This window comes from Anas acuta, chromosome 1 (assembly GCF_963932015.1).
Source record: "Anas acuta chromosome 1, bAnaAcu1.1, whole genome shotgun sequence".
In the NCBI taxonomy this organism is placed as follows: domain Eukaryota; kingdom Metazoa; phylum Chordata; class Aves; order Anseriformes; family Anatidae; genus Anas; species Anas acuta.
In genome coordinates, this window is record NC_088979.1 from 173928478 (window position 1) to 173950000 (window position 21523).

Here is a 21523-nt window from a genome sequence, read left to right on the forward strand (position 1 = left end):
CTTCAACTTTAAGGAAGAAAACAACCATTTTATGTGTATCCCAGGCTATGGACAGATTTTTTTTTTTTTTTTCTCTTCTAAAGCTATGTAGGTGCTCTTGTGACAAAGGAAAGGCATTTTGCTTGGAAAATATCACAGACTCCGGGTAACCGTGCAACTTCTCAACTGAAAAATAACGATTGTTCAAGGCAAGGATGGATAAAGCCCTGAGCCACCCAGTCTGGCTTCAAAGCTGGCTCTGCTTTGAGCAGGAGGCTGGGCTAGAGACCTCCTGAGGTCCCTTCCAACTTGAATTATCCTGTGATTCTGTGATTATTTTAAAGCCAAAAACAGCCCTCTGCTCTGCCACTCCTCCTGCTTTCTCTTCACTTCTCACCTGTCCCCACAGTGTGTTGGATCAGCTGGCTGAGCTGCAGAAAGCCAGGTTAGTGAGCCCACCTGGCTCAGCAGTGGGGCAGACAGCACCAGAGGCAATAACATGGCAAAAGGCTGGGGCTGGCCCTGGGAAAGCAGAGCTTCAGCTTCTCGTGCCAGCCAGCTGTGAGACCAGTACTGCTTTATTTTCGTAGATGTGTAGATGTTTTGTGTCAGTTCTCCCACCATCACCTCTAATGCTTTAATACAGGGTCTGATCCTTCAGAACTGCAGCCCCCCTGATGCAGACTGGTCTCTCTGCCTCCATCTCGCAATGTGCAGGGCAAGCGTTCAACCTGTACATGGCAGGGATCGAGTCCTGTATCTGTGAGATACTGCTTACATATCTGCTATTAACTGCACGATAAGCTACAAACAGCTCCTCTGCTGCCCAGCACGCTGCTTGTCTGGAGGCTTCTCCATCTTCTGTTTGTGGGTCGGATTCGTGTCCTTTCTGATTATGTTAAGACAATTTTCTGGAGTGATTTTTAGTGCAACTGCCTTATCAGCAGGGCTACCTTCTTGTATTTTTTGCCCTCAAACAAATGCAACAGAAAAGAACAATTATTTAAAATTTATTATTTCTCCTGCCATAGAACAAGAGCAAGCTGGAGAATATTTTGTACTTCATCGGTTAAATATTTACAATAGTAAAGTGAAGTGGTGGTTTTCCTTTTGGCTTTCAGCAGCACATGCAGAACTGTGCAATGATTAGCTTCACATGAAATCAGTGTGAAAGAACAACAGTATTTTTAAGAAGCTGTCAGTGGCTTATCTCACAGCTGGCACCTATTAATACAGTGAGTAATTTCTGCAAACCTAGATAGGCTCCAAAATTAACACTATCCATTAAGAAAGACCATGGAGTCCTATAATTGTGTCAGAATACTTTGGCTGGCAATAAACAAATCATTTTAATGTTGTTTTCACATCCATTAATGGAGGTTTCTAACCAGAAAAACTGTAAATTTACCTATTTATAACACAACTTAATCTGTACATACTTCAACATCATCAAAAAAATAACATTTTTTTTCCTATTATTTACACATCAGCATTTTTTGTGGGAACTCACCCATCTGACACTATTTTCTGGTAATATTCTGTGTTAATATGTGCTTTCACCCAACCTTCTCAGGCTGTTCAGAAGTGACACAATTACTTCAGACTCAGCAGTGCAGCAATAAATGACAAATTGTCCTCTATCTTGTTTTTGCACACCCACAGAAAACTTCTTCCCTGCAGTTGTTCTCACAAGACTTGAGATTCCATCTGCTTGTTTTATTTTCCAGGCGGAAAGGGAAAAAAAAAAAAAAACATACACACACAAACAATATAAAATTGAAAAGTCTGCATCCATTTAAACCTCTTCAAAATCCAGCGGGAATGCTTTGGTTTAAGCACAGTCACTGAAGATTTCCAATGACAGACAGACAAGAACTCAAAATTTTGGCCTAAGGCTGAGTTAGGATCACATTCAAGCAGCCTGGAAGCTGGGCTAAGCAAGAAAGAGCTCAGGCCCACTGCTTATTCCAGTGCAAACACATAACACTAACTTGAAATTAAGTCTGTCCATCCATTCAGGCAGCAAATTTGACCCTGTTAACTACCAAGAGAGGGTTCTTCAGCTGGGCGCTGGGGGAGTATTGAATACTATGGCCCAGTACCCAGTTGCTAGTTAGGTGGTAAGGCAGGCTGGAGAATAGGAGAATATTGCCAGGATTCTGGGGATTTAGGTGTTAGAAAGGCAGCCTAAACAAAACAAACAAACAAACAAACAAAAGCAAACAAACAAACAAAAAAGCCATAAGGACCTCTCTAACTTAGCTCATTTGCTGAAAGCACCAAGAGATGACAACAACTGCAAGTTACTGACACGTAACAGCTAGTAACATTGACTTTTTCTGAAAACATAATTTAATCTTTCTAAGGGGACTTCAATACAAAAGCTAGCAGATGTTACTGGTATTCTGGAGTAACATATCTGGGCATCCCAGCTGAAGGCTATTCTTTTCTCCAGCATACAGCAATAAAGAATCACCCCAATGCAGCTGAAAAGTGTGGTATACGACTGGCTTTCTGACTGCTCTGGCTTGGTTTGATTTCAAACAAAAAGAAACTGAATGAGCATTTATATTTGCCTGTTAAAAATAGTTTATGTGTAATAGAAAAACAGCCAACAGCTAGTACATAGTTTGGTACCCTACATATAATATTTGGCTGCTTCTTAAAAAAAAAATAAATTGTATCTAATAAAGTAACATAATATCTGATAGCTTTTTCAACATATACATATATATATGTTTATGCTGACTTACTTTGTATATGGCAATGTATGTCTGACATTTCTTGACTTTTAGAAGGCTGCTGGAATCAGAATATGACCCCTCTTCCTCGCCAATTAAAAATGAAATAAAACAGCAGACAACAAAAGGGAAATTTCACCCACACCATCTTCTGGAGCTGAGTGTCTCTTTCTTTCAGCTCCCTGGCTTTTCCACCGTCCAGGTACAGCTGCAGCACACTCGCATTATCACTGATGTTCCTGCTGTTCATCTTTATGCGGGTAACGTTGGCTTTACAACACTTCCCACCTTTGATAGCACTGGAACCAGACATTTCGGGGCTGCTTGTGAACTCAGGGGTTTTGTGCAGCAGCACCATTCACCAGCACATCTAAGACATTGTGGTCGGCCTGGCCAGAAATCATTGTTCCAAACTCTTCGCTGAGGACTTCAAACCGAAGTGGCTGCATGCTGTGAGAGATCATCCTGCCGGGGCTGCTCTGCCAATCCTTTCTACACCTTCTGAACATCAGGAAAAGCTTATACAATCGGTGTGATCATCACCAGAGGTGATTTTAGTCACATTTCCAGACCTTGAATGTGCTGCGAGGAACACAGGGTACTGGCGTGTTTCTAGTGCGTGTCTTCTTGTGGAGATCTGAGCGAACGCTTCAATACTTAACACTTCTCTGCTTCACACACATCAAAACTTCAAGGCCCATTCTTAGGGACTGTGTTGCATCAGCTGTGCTTTGGGTACAGCACTTTTTGTGACAACTTACAGATACAACATTTAAAATAATTTTTATAAGAAATGTAGAAGTTTAAAAAATGATTTACTTCAGAAATGTGCCATTTGCCAGTCTCTTATCTCACTTCTCTGTGCAGTAATGCAGAAGTGTAGGAGTGTTCAAATTTGCTGTAGGGTTCAAGCTCCTGACATCTGACATATAGGCTGCAGCTGGAGGACATACATTGACAGTATGTTATTAACAACTGGCATAGTAATTTCTGTAAGCAATAAGCAGATGCAGATCTATATCTGGATGTACAACATCAGAGATAACAAAGCCAAGTGCCACCCTTCCTCACTCCCTGATTTGCATGGTACAGCTTAATTGGGCAAAATCAGTCGGGGACGCTGGCCTCATCTGGTAATAGTTCTCTCTGGCAGCACACAATTATCACCCGGTCCCCAGTGTCGCTCTTCTAAAGGACCCCTGTGCCTGGCTGCTAGTCAATTAATGATCAGGTTTGTCAGGTCTCTTCGGCCAGTGCTACTTCGCCCAGTGATGCAAAGCAGCTGTAGGCCTGGCCTAGCTTATGGCTGTGTTGTGTTTGCCTTCCACTGCTGTGTAGCAGCATAAAACAGCAAGCATATGCTGATAAATATGTCTTAAACCACCAAATACTATTTCAATTGAGCCAAGATTCTTCATATGTATCTTTATGACAGATATTGTGCCACCATTCATGTATCTTCTTACTGGGTTTCATCTCTGGTTTTCTTGTGAAATGTTTGTATGTAAAAGCCTTTTAAATAAACTCTCTGACAAAAATCAATGCTAAATTGGAGTTTATGTTCCTGATCACCGATTTCACTGAAAGTACCCCCAGAGCAGATATGAAGTGCACGCAGTAATGGCTACCAGCACCAAAGTCTGGATTCCCATCTTCACTGATTTTATTGTATCTGCAACCAGTGAACTGAATGTCAGATATTGAATGGACAATACCCAAGGGACTGAGAGTAAATACGTATTCTCACGCTGAAGTCTGCTAGCTATTTTACTATTGCAGGTTGATAACTCAAATGTCAGGTTGCTTTGAATTATAAATGGGATAGTCTGTTTTATTTCTATACTATCTTACACTTTGATCTATGGATTACAACACTTCTTAGGAGATACAAATCTGCTGCACATATAGGCACAGAGACAGAAACTCTTAGAAGGTGTTAGTCTTTTCCATTAGTGTTGATGAAAGCGGGCAGTTTGCTTTCCATTACAAAGTGTTTAGTTTACAGGACCTTGTATTCAGACTACCAATTAGTCATGCATATCAAGGTAATCTGATGATTGAAGACTTCTGTGTGTCGATCCCTTGTCCCAGTCAAGCCAACTAAAAACTCCCAGTAGTTGGTCCTTTACCAGCACGATGCACTGAACTTTAAACTATGTCATATTGCTCTTTGAAGCCATATCTTCCTTTGATTGCTACAGTGTGTAAAATGAAAACTGGAAGGATGACACTGTGGTACCCGACCAGTTCTATAGCTTCAAAGATTACAGATTAAGTAGATTTGCTTTGGAAGATTAGCCTATCAATAATGCCAGCATTAATGAAAATAATACCCTTCTAGCTTTCTTCCAGGACTAGTCTGTCTGCCTTTTTCCTCATATCTAAGAAAAAGTTTTCAAACATCAAGAATTCCATATTCCAAATTCCATTTAAATAATTTATTATCGATGCTGTTTCAAATGCTTGCTTTTGTAGCATTCCACATTTTCCCTGCTTTGTAAGGATGTTGCGTTGCCCTTTATTCTTTAAGACTAATCCAAAGAGCTCTATATCCTTGAGCGTTCTGCTCTGTCAGAATGATACCTTATCCTGGCAAATGTCCAGCTGGTATTTCATTTATTTTTAAACAATAGAAACTATTACGATTTTGATTCTCATCACATAACCCCAAGCCCACAGCCTAGCTCAAACACGACCTTCCCACAAACACTGTTTGAAGTCAAGGGATAGTTGGCTTTTGGACATGCCATCAAATTAGAATCTGTGATCTAAAAGCTACAACTTGAATAAACCTCAGTTTGGCAGACCAGGGAGATTATGATTCATGCTTTAATTTTATCTGTCAGGTGCTATTGCAAAGCTATTCTGGCTAGCATCCCAGGCAAATTCTTAAGAAGACAGAACACAGCTCTTCGAACGTGTACACTTTTTAGACTTCTAAGCACTACAACCTCTCTTGTATTTGACCTCCCGAGGTTACTAACAGAACCCAAAGTCGATCAATCATTTCCTGCCACTGTCTTGTGAGGTACTTTTTTGTTATGTCTACTATATATTTTGTTATCTTCTTCTAGTTACACAGGGACAGATTCTCATCTGGAATTAATTGTACAGTTCAAACAGTTTGCATAAAGCTCTGCTACCTAACACAAGCAGAGCATCTAGCTCATTTCACTGCACATTAATGACACACATGGCTAAAGAGTTTCTGCTACATTTCTTCCTTCTTAACTGTGAAATAGCTTTTTTTTTTTTTTTTCAACAAATAAATCCAATTACAGGATTTTTTTTTCTTTCAAAGAATTGAACTACAGATAGAACTACTGAATTTATTGGAAATCTTCTTACATGTGCAGTTAACAAATATTCTGTTGTTACTATGTAAGCCAGGAACTCACATTATTAATTGCTTTATCTGCTTAAGTACTTCCCCAAGGATAAGGGGAATTGTAAGAAGCCTTTACTGTATGTTCTACCAGTATCATAAAAAAGATATTTAACACTTCATTCTTAGCAGTATTTATCAATGTTTATATGAAAATGGTAGTAGTTAAATAGACTTACTGAGGACAAATTTGGACATTAAAGTTGACTAGAACGCTACAGAATTTGCAATTAATTAAAACCAGAAGCTTCTAGATAGCCTTGTCATAAATCCAGTCCTCGGGAAAATGGAATTCTTCTCCACACCATGTAATTTAATAGAATAAGTATAAGGATTTTACTCTTCTAGGAGAGGTATGTTAAGGCACTACATGTCCTTATGTATTTTGCTAGTGGTGACTAACAAACTGAGGCAGAGATCTGTGGGTACGTTTCAAGGCATAAATCAGAAGCTGTCACGCAAAGCTGACTTAAAGCTTGTGCTTACACTGCCTTGATCCCAGTGTTTCTTTGAAGATTTCTTTGTAATGCCATAACAGAGCATTCTGAGGGTTACTCGGATGCATGTAATGGCTACAGATGATGGTAGCTCCAATTCAGAATGAAGTAGCAAAATTTATCTTTTTTTTTTTTTTTTTTTTTTTCCAAACTCCCTTTTGTGTAACTCCATTTCTTTTTCCTTTTTAGCAGCCAGAGGGAAGCAGTTTAGCTCGAGAGCTTTTGCATCAGTGGTGTGCCTCTGCAGTGCCAGCCGTACAGCCTCCCCAGTCATTTGCAGGCTCAACAACACGAGGGAGACCGTGCAGTGCAGCTGCTTCGTAAAGAAGCCTGACCTCAGTGTTCAGCTTCCAGCAATGATAATCTGTGAAGATCATCTTGATAACTGCAATATTTTTTTTTTTTAATTTTTCTATTTTTTTTAAGGTTTAACCCATCTTAAAAACAGCAGTGCTTCAGGATTAGATGGTCTTTTATTAAACAATTATTCTTGAATCCCGAACAATTTGGAGTCTTCTCCTTGTGCACTCACCTAACAGGAGGAATCAACATGGATCCGTGCTGACTGACAGGTTCCTCGGGGAGATTTCTTCTCCTCCCGGCCCCAGACCACCTGTCAGTGCAATGGGTTCACTGCAGACAGAGCTCTCAACCTGCAGGCGAAGCCTGAGGGTACGCTTCATGTTAATTAAAGAACTTCATTACTCCTTCCCTCGCTCGTTTATATATTTATTTATTTTGAAAAAGAACCACCGTAAAGAGCTTCTACCCAATACTGGGTCTCTACATGGTCCAGCCCTGCTCTGGGCAGTAGCACAAGTCCAGCAAAAACGATGGATAGAGAGAGGCGAAGGAAGGGGTGGTAAGATGCAGTGCGTGGATATTTAGAGATGCTGGCCTTGCAGTGACATCCTTTAGGATAGCGACAACGAATTGTCTTTTCCTCAGGGGAGATGTTTCCTCGCCTGACCTTGACTCTGAACCCACATGGTGATGTGTTCTATTAATCGCATCTAATCCCTGTGCTGGTTGTGTTTCTTTTTGTTGTTCAGATGCTATATTTTATGCTCATTTAATTAAAAGGAGAAAAAAAAAAAAAAAAAAGGAAAAATGGAAAGTGTAACACTGGGGCTGGAGGCAGAGGATACTGACATGGATTATGTTATGAAAGATACATTTTTTTTTTTTCTGCCAAACTGAGACAAAGCCAGTGATTTCAAGCCAAGAAAAAAAAAAAAAAAAAAAAAAAAAAAAAAAAAAGAGATCTCTTACCAGCATTCCTGCATGGTGCATCTATATTAAACCCATCTTTCTCTTCCTTACCTAGAACAGTGTGGGATTTGGGAAAAGGGGACTTGAGAGAGTTCTCACGGAGATCTTTTACATGTTATAATGAAAACGTAATGGCCTGATTTTGAGTATCTTTTAAGATAAATTTGCAGTTCTTTTGAATATTTATACATGCACGCATGTCTCAGTCTCTCTGTGGGTATATACATCTATGAGCAGTGAAATGTGCTTTTTAGTATACACAGAGAAGGCATTCTGCTTAAGAAGTCATCGTCTTTGTGTGTTTTTCTTTCTGACAGAAGGTCGGTTTGTTCACTCGCTACATTCTATTACATCTAAAAAAAGCAGTACGTTCGCAGTACCCTTTTTCTTCCTCCTGATGCCTCGGTGCTACACGTTCACCCTTTCCTCTTACTTTGTCACATGTAATGCCTGTAAGTCAAATCCTGATCTCAAAGTAAATCTGCAGGAATTTCTAAAAGAGATTTACAGGGAGGAGAACTGAATGGCACCTTTGATCCAAAGGTGGCTTATGGCACTTCTGAGCACAGCTGGTGCAGAAGGTGTTTGTGTGCTGACTGACATTGCACTGGAGGACTGAGCTGGAGCTGGAACTTGCTTAGGGGCTTTAGTTCCAGCATTTCCTTTTTGCTCTGACAGCTTTTAAAAAATGCTGTGTAGGATCAGGAAGCTCTGTGACTTTCAGCCATATCCCCTAATCAGACTCAGAATGCTTTAAATATTGCTGCAAAGTGTGAAATCTCCTCTGGGCTGCTGTTCTTCCTTTGGCACTATTTCTACTGGAAGGCTGCCACCTGCACGACACAAAAATAGGAAACTCAACCTCTGGGCAGATTTTAACACTTAAAAAAAATCTACTAAAAGAGAGTGCACCCGTGAAGGTGAAAAGCAAGCCAGAGAAGAGTGATACAGATGACAGAAAGGGAAATTGGAGGATGGAGCAGGCGGAATAAGCAGTACAAGACCAACAAGAAAGATAAACCTTGGATGTAAAGAGAGGGAGGAAGAGAAAACAGGAAGTGAAGTGAAGGAATGTATAAAGAGGGAAAGGAAAAGGGAAAAAAATAGGGAGATGACAAATAGCAGAGAGGGAAAGAGGGAGCAAAGTAGAGGCATACAGGCATATGATGAAATCGAGGAGCAGAGCTGAGCAGATAGGACTGAGTGTGAGTTATTTTTTTTCTCTCCCATAGCCCCAAGGGATCTTGGCTTGCTAATCGAGGTATGTATTCACCCCTGTAACAAGCCTGATCTTATGCTGATGTCAGCAAGAACTGTCAGCTGAAGATAGAGGTTGTTTTTGTTTAAAGAAGCCTCTGCAATGCATTCCTGTTCCTCCTCTGCAGACTCTGGCTTGGCCTGAATGACTCCCCCTTAGCAGAGGACATAGTGGGTGGTACCTCAGTGCATCCTGCTGGGAGCCACCAGGGAAGGGTTCAGCCCCGAGTTTAAATCATTGATAGTGGTAGCTTCAGTCCAGTCCCTTTAATCCCAGAGGTCCAAATTCACAAATTTCTCACTGGGGCTAGGGACCCTTGTCTCCCCCTGCTCCCCTTACAGAGAGTTCAGAGCAAGACTGCACTCTGACAAGGACCATGGGAATGGTTTTAAACTAAAAGAGAGGAGATTCAGATTAGATGTCAGCAGGAAATTCTTCACTCAGGGGGTGGTGAGGCACTGGAACAGGTTGCCAAGAGCAGTTGTGGGTGCCCCATCCCTGGAGGTGTTCAAGGCCAGCTTGGATGAGGCCCTGGACAACCTGATCTAGTGGGTGGCATCCCTGCCTATGGCATGGGGGTTGGAACTGGGTGATCTTTAAGGTCCCTTCCAACCCAAGCTATTCTACAATGCTATGATTTGAACCATTTGCCCTGGAGAAGCCAATCATTCACCTTTTGTTAGAAGGGAAACTTCCACTGGCTTCTCAAATCCCAGTGTAGGTTGCATGAACACCTTTCCCGTGTCTGAAGCCACAGCCTGGAAAACCTTCGATCTAGCATTCACAGGCAGTTTTTAGCCCACCTCTCCTACGAGAGGTACAATAGAAGAATTAAATATCATTATTATTTATTAGCAGTCATTAGTGACCTATCTGAAATGAATTATCATCTTCAGCCTAAAAGACTGTTCGTTGTGCCACCATGCCAGAAAACTCAGAAAAAAGGACCAGAAGCATTTAATGAGGGTTACAAATGTTAGTTTATTCCTAGAGGTGATCCTTTATTCCTTGGATCACCTCTGGGAAAGTCTGAATGGAAAAAACAGGGAAACTTCTACTGTGACTCTTGCCTGTGATGAGGTAGAGAGCTCACAGACACTATGAAGCCGAACATTTGTCATCTTTTCAATTCACTACAAAATCTGCAGAGATAAAAGCTGGGACCAAACCAGCAGTGTAAATGAGAAGTAGGCAGTCACTGAAATAATTGCTGGATAATTACCATGTACCTAAAATTAAGTGGTTTGATAGTTTCATTCCAGCCCATAGAGGACAGATATAAAAAACTACTCCTATGGTGAAATTCTTATTGATCTTCTAATGATCACCTACACAGACAACTATATGCTGCCAAGGTATAGCCTTAAAGTGCTTTGTGTACAGCGCTCTTTGGTGTATAGGTTTGGAGCCAAATTCTCACAACCATGTTATACTGTTCAATTCTGGCCCTAGAAAAACTCCTGGACTGCATTGCTCCAGGTCCATGACAGAGTATCCCTGCTTTCAGAGCCTTTCTAGTTGTGTGAAAACTGAAGAACATGGGGGTGAACCGAGCCTCATGACTGCGACACTTTCTAAAAGTGATAGCATGTCTGTAGGTCAGGCTCCTACATATAACTAAGTGCAGAATTCTTTAAGATTTGTTTTAGGTTCCCAGGTGTTGTGGGGTACTTCAGATGTGGCCCTGGCCCTTTCTAAAGCAGAATTTCACTCTGTTGCCTACACATATGAATAAGAGAAGTGCTCAGAGCCACTTATATTCTTCTGACAGCTTAGGCTAACCAGAGGCTGAGCACATACACTCCAGGTTAACACTGAGGGGCAGTTCTCACTGCCACCAATCTTACTGTCTCTGTTACAGGCTCTGAGAGAACGCTGCAGTTACAAGAGCTACTTACCTTCCACGTTTCAAAAGCTCTGAAACACTTGTCTTGCAGTGCAGGAGCACATCGAAGCCCAGACAGGATTCAGATCTCATTATACCAAGCAGGTTAAAAAAACTTGCCAGGCGAAGTCCCATGAATGAATCGTGTTGATGTTATTATATCAGTACAACCCCAGCAAAACAGAGATACTGCTCTGGAACAAAGTGGCATTTGCTCCAGTCAATATTATATTTAGGTAATTTTCCTCAGTATAAATAGTGATTAAAAAGTGGCTTATCCAGCTTATCCATACTATAATAATAATCTCTATGGAGAGTTTTGTTTTTTTTTTTTTTTTTTTAATTATTTTTATTTCTAAACTCAAGGAGTGATGAAGTGATTATATAATTGATCAAGATACTGGAAAAGCAGCAACTGGCATAGGTGTAATGTGGTCTGCACTGGTTAAGTATTGACTAAATGGCAAGTCTTCATACAGGTTTACACAGCAGTGGCCTGTTGTTAAATAACCCCACGTGTGAACATTTTGCTTAGGAGCAACAGGAATCCTTTCTGTAGTAAGAATTTTCACACAGAAAAGATACTTTGAAATAGCTGGTATCCCCTTTTACATCCTCTTTATATGGAGAAACTTTAAACTGAGAAGTCATGCATGCCAGAACATGTATACTATAAAATATTGAAAATATTATTAGATCTTTAACTTCCCCAAAGCAATCAGCATAATATCATATTCAATATCATAATCACACTGTGTTTCCCTAATATAATGCTATAAGTAAGTCAGTTTTAAGAGACTTAACCCCAGCTAGAGAGCAAGAGAGCCTGATGTACAAAGATGTAAAATATATTGCACATGCCTTCGGTCTTAAAGATGAGTTTACTTTAGGTGATCTGAATTAAAATAGAGTGCAAATGACTATTCAGGTACAACCCTATTTATAAACAATAAATACCAATAAATAACTATTTATAAACAATAAATACCAATCTTAAAACTAAGGGAACTTAAGATTCACTCATACTCTTTCTTTCCCTGGAACATTTCTGAAGACTGCTAGTACTGACTCCATCACTTCTGTCATCCAAACCACCTATCGGTGCAGTAATGTGCTGCACACATATTTAACAGAAGACAGATAAGTTTTCTGGGTTCATATAGCTATGACTGAATGATGTACTGTCTGGTTAAGGAATTCTCAGCTTTGTCAGGTTGTAGCAAAGTCCTCCTAACATTACTGTCCCTGTGAAATACTTTCTGGGTTAAGCATTTGAGTATTATACACACCTCTGGCATGTGGTTTTCTGCGTTATCACTAGAACAGGTATTACTGAAAATGGAGTCACTGGTTCCAATCGGCTCTCTCAGAAATGAAAGGTGGACAAAGGTCAGTATTTTGAGAGAAGAAAGAAAACCAGTACTCTGAGTTCTTAGTACCCAGAGGTACTCTCACCCAGACTTGCTGCTACTGTGGTACATTTTTGTCCATTCTAGGGTAAAATTCTGTTACTAAATTCAGGATTTGCTTGGAGCTGTTTAGTCTGGCTTTCTTGTGAACAGAAGAACAATACACGTAGCAACTACCCCTCCCCCTTGGTCCCATGACAAACCACCACCATTTCAGTTGTAGAAATGATTTGGGACAGCTTGGAGCTTTTACTGGTGTTTTCTCATGCTCCTATTTGTAGAGAGAAGTTATGAGAAAAATGGCCTTTCTTTCCTCTTAAGTACGTTCCAAGAATAAGACTCATCCTTGCACAGAGAGGGCACCATGACCCAACCACTTAAACTTTTGAACGTCCCAACCTGAATCACCTTGGAGCTCCCAAAACAGGCATTAGCTGGGAGTTCAGTGGGAAAGAGGCCAAATGCTGCTGGGAAAACATCACAATCTTTAAGCACAGTGGTTTGGGTGATGTCCATGCAGCAGAAGGGCTGGAACATGACAACTGGAAAGATTACTCGGCTGTTAGGAATAACATTTGTGGCTGGCAGTTGTGATTCTCCCTGCTGGCTAGGAACGCTTCTCTCCAAGAATAGCTCCTGTGGGATTACAACACATCCCAGTGTTTTGTAACCATCAGTGGCAGTTCTGTATTGTTTCTCATAATCGGTATGGAAACAGTATGCTGCGACAGAGGAAAGGTCAAGAGAAAGAGCTTGTTTCAAAATCACTGCTTTCCGAAAGTGGGGAAATAATTTATTTTTATTTCTATTTTTTCATATGGTAGGGAGAATGCACTGTGTAAAAGGACACAAGGAGACAGGTTTCTCTACTGCTTCCTGTCAGGAGATATCTATATGGGGAGAGATTCAAGCAAGAATGAGAGTTCTCTCATTTGTATAATTTTATAGGGTAGATGTTCCGCTCTGGACTATTCATGCAAAGCTCTCTTTATAGTCAATGGAGAAAAATGGACCCCATAGGCATGGAAATCCTGTCTTAGCATCAGATGAATCAGCTTTTGGAGGAGCTTGTTTCTTCCTGCAAGGGTTTGGGTCTGGGTGTCTAGTTCATGTAGGCATCTGAACTGGACTTATGTGGCGAGGTTTTGGTATCAGGGGGTTGCAGGGGTGGCCTCTGTGAGCAGAGCCCAGCAGTTGCCCCAGGTCAGATCAGAGCCAGCTCCAGATGGCTCCAAAAGGGACCTGACACTGGCCAGAGCTGAGCCAGTGAGTGACACTGGGTGGGCCTCTGGGAGAGCAGATTGAAGAAAGAGGAGTGAGAAAATGTGAGAGAAGCAGCCCTGCAGCCCCCCAGGTCAGTGCAGCAGGAGGGCAGGAGGTGCTCCAGGCACACAGCAGCAGTTCCCCTGCAGCCTGTGGAGAGGCCCCTGGTGGAGCAGGCTGTCCCCCTGCAGCCCATGGGTCCCACATGGAGCAGATCTCCACGCTGCAGCCCCCCCATGGGTGGAGGAACCCCCGGTGGAGCAGGTGGATGTGGCCTGGAGGAGGCTGCGGCCCATGGAGAGCCCCTGCAGGAGCAGGCCCCGGGCCGGAGCTGCAGCCCGTGGAGAGGAGCCCGCGCAGGAACAGGGGTCTGGGGGGAGCTGTCACCCGTGGGGGACCCGTGCTGGAGCAGTTTGCTCCTGGGGGATGGATGGATCCCATGGTACGGAGCCGTGTGGGAGCAGTTCTTGAAGAGCTGCTGCCTGTGGGCAGCCCCCACAGGCTCAGTTCGGGAAGGACCCCATGGGGAGCAGGGGCAGAGAGGGACTGTGAAGGAGTGGCAGAGATGAAGTGTCAGGGGCTGATTGCAGCCCCCATTGCCTGTCTCATTCACCTGCACCACTTGGCAATGGTGAGGAGGTAGAAGATGGAGGATGGGGGGGAAGGTGTTCTCAGTTCATTTTGTTCCTCACTGTTGTTTGTGATAGGCAATAATTTATATTAACCTCCCTATGTTGAGTCTATTTTGCCCATGACAATAATTGTTGAGTGATCTCCCTGTCCTTATCTCAACCCTTGAGCTCCTTTCATCATATTTTCTCTCCCTTTCCCTTTGAGGAGGGGGAGTGAGACAGCAGTTGCGGTGGAGTTCAGCTGCCCAGCTGGGTAAATCCACCACAAGGTCTAACTACATGCATATTAATCCAGGCCAGCTGTCTGTGCCAGGCTTGGACCATCCCCAGATGTGCAACCCATACATTTTATTTGTAATTTATGCTAGCCTCTGTGAGTAGCATAAAAATAGAAGAAAGAAATTGCAATAGAGGAAGAAAGGGAAAGGCAAGGCAGATAAAGGAAGAAAAGATCAGAAAGTGGGGAAAATGACAATACTAGTAACAGGATGTAAATGCAGAAGGAAATTAGGATAAATGACCAAATTCATGTGTGAAATACTACACAGGCTTCAAACTGCTGGTGTACAGGATTACTGGGAAGGCACAGAAGCAGTGAATCCTGCAAAAGTATTTTTTATTATAGTTCTTTTGTAAAAATGTAAATGCTCCCAGTAATAGATCTTTCCTTGCTTCCATAAGATGTCAAACGCTTTACCCACATTTTGCTTTTCTTCATCATATCCCAATATTTCTAGCTGAAATTCTTTGACAAGTTGGCTTTCAGAAACGGAAAGTTTATCCGTTGTTCACTTGCTGAATTTTCAGGAATGTCAACGTCTTCAGTTACGCTCATCCACACACTCGGGTGAAGCTCCCCTTGGGCATATTTTGCTCTCCAAATCCCGTCCTTTTTGGACAAAGGCAACGCAGCAAAGACGGTTTTTGCCCAGCCCGATGCTGACCACCACCACCTCATTGTCTGCTCGCTCCCTGCCGTCTACCTGTCCCCAAGCGCTGGCTGCTGTGCCGCGCTCAGGACGTGCGCTCTTTGTTCTGTTTGCACAGCATCCTGCAAAATGGCATCCTAGCCTGTGACTGGGGCTGCCGTGCAGGGAGACAACGCAGGTACCAGCCGCCTGGTGCCATGTCGGCAGGGATGAGACGAGCCCCGAGCCGGAGCGGTGCCCGTGGGCGCTGCCCGACACCCGCACCCCTCTGCCGGCCGCGGCTCCTCAGGAGGAGGCTGGGGACACGCTGCCCCCCGCCAGGCGCTGGGTGTCCCCAGGCGCTGCCCGCAGCCCCCGGGCACGGCTCGGGGCCCCCCAGGCGCTCCCAGCGGCAGCCCCCAGCCCCCTGCCAGGGGCTGAGCGGGCAGGCCCGCACCCCGCACCCCCGCCCTCCCCACGGAGGGCTCAGGCTCGGCCTCGGGGCACAATGGCCGCGGCTCCGCGCTCCTCCCTCCCTCCCTCCCTCCCTCCCTTCCCCTTCCCCTTCTCCTCCTTCCCCCTCCGGGCCCGTCCCCGCAGCGCCCCGAGCCTGCCCCGCAGCCGGCAGCGGCGGAGCGGGGCCCGCCGGGCTCGGCGGCCTGCGGGCGGCCGCTGGTTGGCGGCGGGGGGACACGTGAGGGAGGGAGGGAGGTGAGGGAGGGAGGAGGAGGGGGCAGCGCGGCGGCGGCGGCGGCAGGAGTTTCCCCGACAGCTGGGGGTTGCGGCGCCGGCTCCTCCTCCCCGGGTCCCCGTTCGAGGCTGCGAGCCCCCCGCCCGCGCTGCTCCGTGTTGACAAATACACAAAGGGCCGCGCCGGGGCCGGGCTGGGCAGCGCGTCTGGAGCCGGCATGGGAGACAAGAAGAGCCCGACCAGGTAGGGTAGGGGTAGGGAGAAGGGTAGGGGCACTGCCTTCCTCCGCCTCCTCCTCCTCCTCTTCCTCCTCCTCCTCCCCCTCCTCCTCCTCCTCGCCGGGGCCCGGCGGCGATGGCGCCCGGGGAGGGCTGGGGGGGAGCAGGGGGGCGGCGGCGTGAGGGCGGCCAGCCCGGGGCCCCCCCCGGCCGCCTGCCCCCCGCTGCCCGCCCGTGTCCCCCCCGCAGGCCGAAGCGGCAGCCGAAACCCTCCTCGGACGAGGGCTACTGGGACTGCAGCGTCTGCACCTTCCGCAACAGCGCCGAGGCCTTCAAGTGCATGATGTGCGACGTGAGGAAGGGCACCTCCACACGGTGAGTGCCGGGGGAAGGCCCCGCCGGGGGCAGCGGGGGGCTGGGATCCCGGGGTGGGGGTGGGGGGGATGAGGACGCCGGGATGAGGGTCCCCAGCCGGCCCCGCAGCCCCCCCAGCTCCCTGCCTGCCTCTGCGGGCACCGCAGGGCGAGCCCCGGGCGAGGCTGACCCCGCAGAGGCCGTGCCCCGGCCGGAGACGAGCAGCCCCCCCCGCAGCCCTCCCCGCAGCCTGGCCGCCGAGATGCTCGCCCTCAGCCCTTGGCTCCTTTTTCCGTGAGTTTAACTTCTCCTCACCAATACCTCCCCCCCCCTCCTTCCCTCCCCTCCTCTCCTCTCTCTATTTTATTGTTTGAACTCGCTCTCCGTCGCAGAGCCGTGCTGCCCCAGAGCATCCGCAGGGGCAGGCGATCGCTGTCCTCCTGGCCTCCCACCGGGGAGGCATCGGCTGCCTGGCACCCTGTGGAAGCGGCACCCTGCGAGGCAGTGACGTCCCAGGAGAACCTTTTCTCCGGGAACCCGTCAGAAAGCTTGCGGTGAATTACCTGGCTCCTGCATCCCTCTGATGTGTTGTTCCCTGTTACGGCCTAAACATGCACGCCTGGGGAACGGAGGCTTTCATAAAACCAACAGGACTGCACTTGTAGCCGTAGCGTGCTAAGCAGAGAGAATATTATTCACGAATCCTTTGTTACCATTATCATACCTATTAGCTAACCCCGTCAGCGAGGGAAGTTTAAGTGGCAATAAAAGTTGCAATCCTATCATAAGCAGCAATTACATTCCAGATATCATTCAAAGCAGTACTGAATGCGACTTGCTGCAAACGTTACGTGTTTGCAATGTTACGTGTTGGAAATCCTAAGTGCAAGGCTGGGTCAGATTACTTGACAGAAAAGGTTCGTGAAGTTGATTTCCTGGACTTCTGCAAACTCGAATGAATATTGGAAGTCCTTCCCCTAACTTCAGGTTTTAATATTGCTATTTTTAAATAAAGAGATCGGTGAGGTGAACGTGCTGAGAGAAATTGCATCTGTCACGTATAGCGTGGCTTCCTGTGACAAGAATGGTGTTGTGCTCGTGTCACAGATAAATGTGTTCAGAGTGGTAATATTCAGCGAAATAATATTGCTGAGAGAGTGAACGCAAGCTCTTTGAAACAGCACAAATGAACGTTACAGCCTTCCTTAGCCTCTAGACAGCTTGATAGGTGAAGTCAATTTAAAATGATGTTTTGTTGCACTGGAAACTCTGTTGGATAAAAGCACTGAAACTAAACAAAAAAAAGTGTGTAAAAAATAATACTGGTTTCTAAGGACTGCTTAGCACTGAGTGAGTTTGTTTGTTTGTTTTCCTCCCTTGAATATTTCACAGTTTTTGACTGTTTTAAGAGCTTTTTTTTTTTTTTTTTCCCCATTTACCACTTGCTCCCCCATAGTATTCTGCTACATAGAGTTTTAGTTGAGAAACAAAAATCAGTGTATCTACTTAAACTCTGAAACAATGTATAGCTGACTAGGTTTATGGATTTCTTTCCCGTACAGTTTAAATGGGTCGCACTTACACATGTATGTGAAGCCCAGGGTTTATACATGGCGTGAGATAAATACGGGTTGGGCTTTCAGACCAGGCAATTTTAGGCCACAATTCTGAAATTAGATTTGAGCTAGTAAGTAGACCTTTCTGTCTATGGAGAGAGTCATTAGGGTGCCAAAGAGACACAAAAGGCCATTTGGGTGGATTTTTTTTTTTTTTTAAAGGAGCTGAAGTATGAGACACCAAAGCAGAGCCTTGTTAAAACATTTGCTCATGCCACCTATGCAACAAAATGTTTTTCACAGTGTTGTTCAGAATAACAGTGCTATGGAGTTTGGGTGATGCTGTTAATGCTTTTTTTTTTTTTTCAGTCTTCCATTTTGAATCTTAATATCTATACATATTAAGCTGATGCTTTAGCACAATTATTAGTGTGCTGAGTTCTTTTTCTTTTAGTTAATGACACTTAGGTGTACAAGACATTGTAAATCAGTGGTTTTCAGTTCAGAGAAATCTGTTTCTTTGTGATAGACTGTTTAAGGTCCGCTTCTGAGTGTTAAAACTCACTAAATATAAACAGGTTTGTAGATGGAAAAACAGGCAATCACAGTGAAGTGTAATGTTTTTGAAGACCACTGGAAATTAGGTTGACTGAAACAGTTGTATTTTGTATATTAATCGTGTACAAATAACTTTACAGAAACATTTTTAGGTAAGGTGTGAGTGTGTTTTCACTCTTGAATAATTTCTTGTCTCCAAAAGAATTAGTTATTATGCTAAGGGCTAGATATGGATTACGATCTTTAAAACTGGCGGTACTGTTAAGATTAGTGGAAATAATTCTTATGACTTCTTGATCATATTTTAATATACTCTTAAACTGCGTGTTTGGAACAGATTTTGTCACGGACTTAACTTAGCTTTTTCTTTGGAAGTGTCACCTTGAATGGTTAAATCTGGGCGTGCTTGGATAGGGGACTCCTGATGGATAGGGACATCCTGGATGCTGCAGGAAGCGGTGTAACTGGCTCCCAAGGTGGCACTCTTTTCTTTGGGTTAGGACCAAACCAGTGCCCCAGCGTGGTGCCAGTTAGATGTGCTATGAGTCAGACGTGAAACCAAGATCCTGTCTGCCAGCTGGAAATCCCTGTACCTTCTCCTGTAGAGCTGTTGCCAGACTTTAACTTGGTAATGTCACCGAGGATCTAAATTCTGCCTGTAGACATGGCTTTCTTATTTACTTTCTAACCTAAAATTGTTCTGTATTGTTGCTTGGGTACTGATAAATTACTATGTTCCTCTTGATAGGAGACTGTGCTGAATATAGTAATTTTCTATACATGACCTTTAAAACATTTTGAAGTCTTTCTAGATGAAAGATGTTGTACAAATGTAAGGAACCTAGGGCTGTAATAATCATTCCTTACTTGGACAAATCTCCTGCTGAAGTTCATTAGATGTATGAGTAAGGAGAGCTGCATAGAACCTTAACGTCCTGCGTTATAGAGGGCTCTGGTAACAAACTCTATATTTAGGTTGCCTAATAGTTTCCATTATAAAGAATTTGTATGACCTCTTTGAGAAGCCCTATTGTTTGCAAAAGCCATTGAAGTTTGGCAAGAGAAAGAGTCCTTAGGCTAAATAAGTGTTTTGATTTCTTTGCCCCATGAAATTGTTTAAGTTTTCCCAAGATGTAAACATTTGAAAATCATCATTTCCCCTCTGTCACTCGTGTTGTGCAGAAGAGTAATTGCTAGAACACCGAGAAAGTCCAGACCCCTGTAAAAGCAACAGTGGCAATGATATTACGCTGAAAACCTGGAAATGAGTTATTTGGCTCCTGAAGGGGTTACAGTGTGACTGCCGAATTTGGCCCAGCCCTTGTAGTTACTGCTTACCCAAGAGAAAGTTGCCTCAGCAACTTCACCATTTGGTTTGTTTCTTTGCTTCTGGCTCTTCACGGCACACTCTGAACCAGGAGTATACCAAGACAGGTGGAACTTCGTGAATTGGGCTGGATCCTTGGACAGACCTTACTGCAGCGTTTGCTCCCAGTTTGTCTGTTCCTCAGTAAGGCTTTTTGTTTGTTTGTTTTTTCTTGCCAGTTAACATGGTTAGGCATTGTAGTTTGGGCATGTTGCGAGGCTGAAGGTGCAGAGTTCCAGTCTTGATGGGAAGAAGCACAGAAGGGGACTGACATTCTCTCTAAGGGGGTGTACGTTACTGCAGAGATGTCTTCTTCACATCTCGGCACCTTCTTCCTCATATCATCTTAATGCTCGTGTTACTCAGTGACAGCATCCAGATCTCAAATTACCTGTCACTTTGCTTTTCTTAATTTGGTTCTTATGCATGTGTCCTGTGGTTTGGTCTCTGCTTGCGTGATCCTATTCTCTTTTTCTATGCTATGACAAGCTGCTTGTCCATTCAGCGGAAAGGACGGGCATCCAGGGGAGTATAATGAGGGAGGAACTGCAAATCTGGCTTTTTAAACTTTGCAATGCTTGCTGTGAAGAAAAAGAGGGGAGTAGGGTACACGATCAGTTTTAGGGCTTGATAGGATTCTGTGATTTTTCAATTCAGAAAAAAGGGAGGACTTCCAGGGTATTTTTTCACTGATATACTCCCTATGCTACTAATAGGAGAAGGCTTGTTGTACAAACTACTTAATGCTTCTTATTCTCATATTTCATTTTATTCTTAGAACTGTTTTTTTTGCTTTCTTTGAAATCAGTAAAAACTTAACTATGACTCTATAAAAGCTATGAGGCTAGTGTACGCTGTTCAAACCCCAACTGTTTTTCTTTTGGCAGGGAGAATAAAGAGGGAGAATAAGGAGATAAAACAGGTACAAGTGACTTCTCTCAAGTTTATTATTTATTTTTTTTTAGGTATTCCTCTCTGATACATATCTTGGTCCAGCTGCTGTGTGCAATATCATGTACATAAAATAGCCCCTGAAATTTGTAGGCCAGAGTGAGAAGGTCATCTCAGGTCAAGGTGAATTTCCGTGGAACTGGGATGCCCACGTTTAACCTCTTGTACAGCTGAAATAGAGACACGCATAACCAGCTGAACAGGGCATGGCTTCCACGACCCGGGCTCTATTGATCTCCATTATTGAATCGTTTTCTCTCAGCCTAAGATACGAAAAGGCAACTTTAAATCATACCAGACAAAAGAGTTAATCTGAGATATAAGCAACCAGGACGCCATCTTTGTGTGTTTTCTTGAGATTTGGGGTGTGCTTCTTGCTTGTGCCTTGGAGTGTGGCCGTTCGATACGTGCATGTATTGTATGTGTCTGACAATCTCCTAAATATGAGATACAGGTCTCTACTTGAAGCTGTCATGAGTTTGTTTTGTGCTTTGAGAAGCATAAATAAAGTGCTTAATTTTTTAACTTGGATATCAAGGTCATTTTTCTTCAGAAAATATGTGCAATTTGTTTAGTCATGTACCATCTGGATGTTTATAA

At 44.0% G+C, this 21523-nt stretch overlaps 2 protein-coding genes across 4 annotated transcripts in view; both read left to right on the forward strand.

Annotated features, from left to right (window-relative positions):
- Positions 1–7107, forward strand: part of ZCRB1 (zinc finger CCHC-type and RNA binding motif containing 1) — a 34236-nt gene extending 27129 nt beyond the window's left edge. For all 3 annotated transcript variants that reach the window (XM_068669400.1, XM_068669402.1, XM_068669403.1), the window contains one exon: positions 6792–7107. In XM_068669400.1, the coding sequence (XP_068525501.1) occupies positions 6792–6926 (135 nt within the window). In that variant the 3' untranslated portion in view covers positions 6927–7107. The remainder of the gene's footprint in view (positions 1–6791) is intronic.
- An 8827-nt stretch (positions 7108–15934) lies between these two features.
- The window catches only part of YAF2 (YY1 associated factor 2), a 28466-nt gene continuing 22877 nt past the window's right edge, over positions 15935–21523 (forward strand). Inside the window, exons 1-2 of the mRNA XM_068669404.1 lie at positions 15935–16163; positions 16388–16513. Of these exons, the coding sequence (XP_068525505.1) occupies positions 16138–16163; positions 16388–16513 (152 nt within the window). The 5' untranslated portion in view covers positions 15935–16137. The remainder of the gene's footprint in view (positions 16164–16387; positions 16514–21523) is intronic.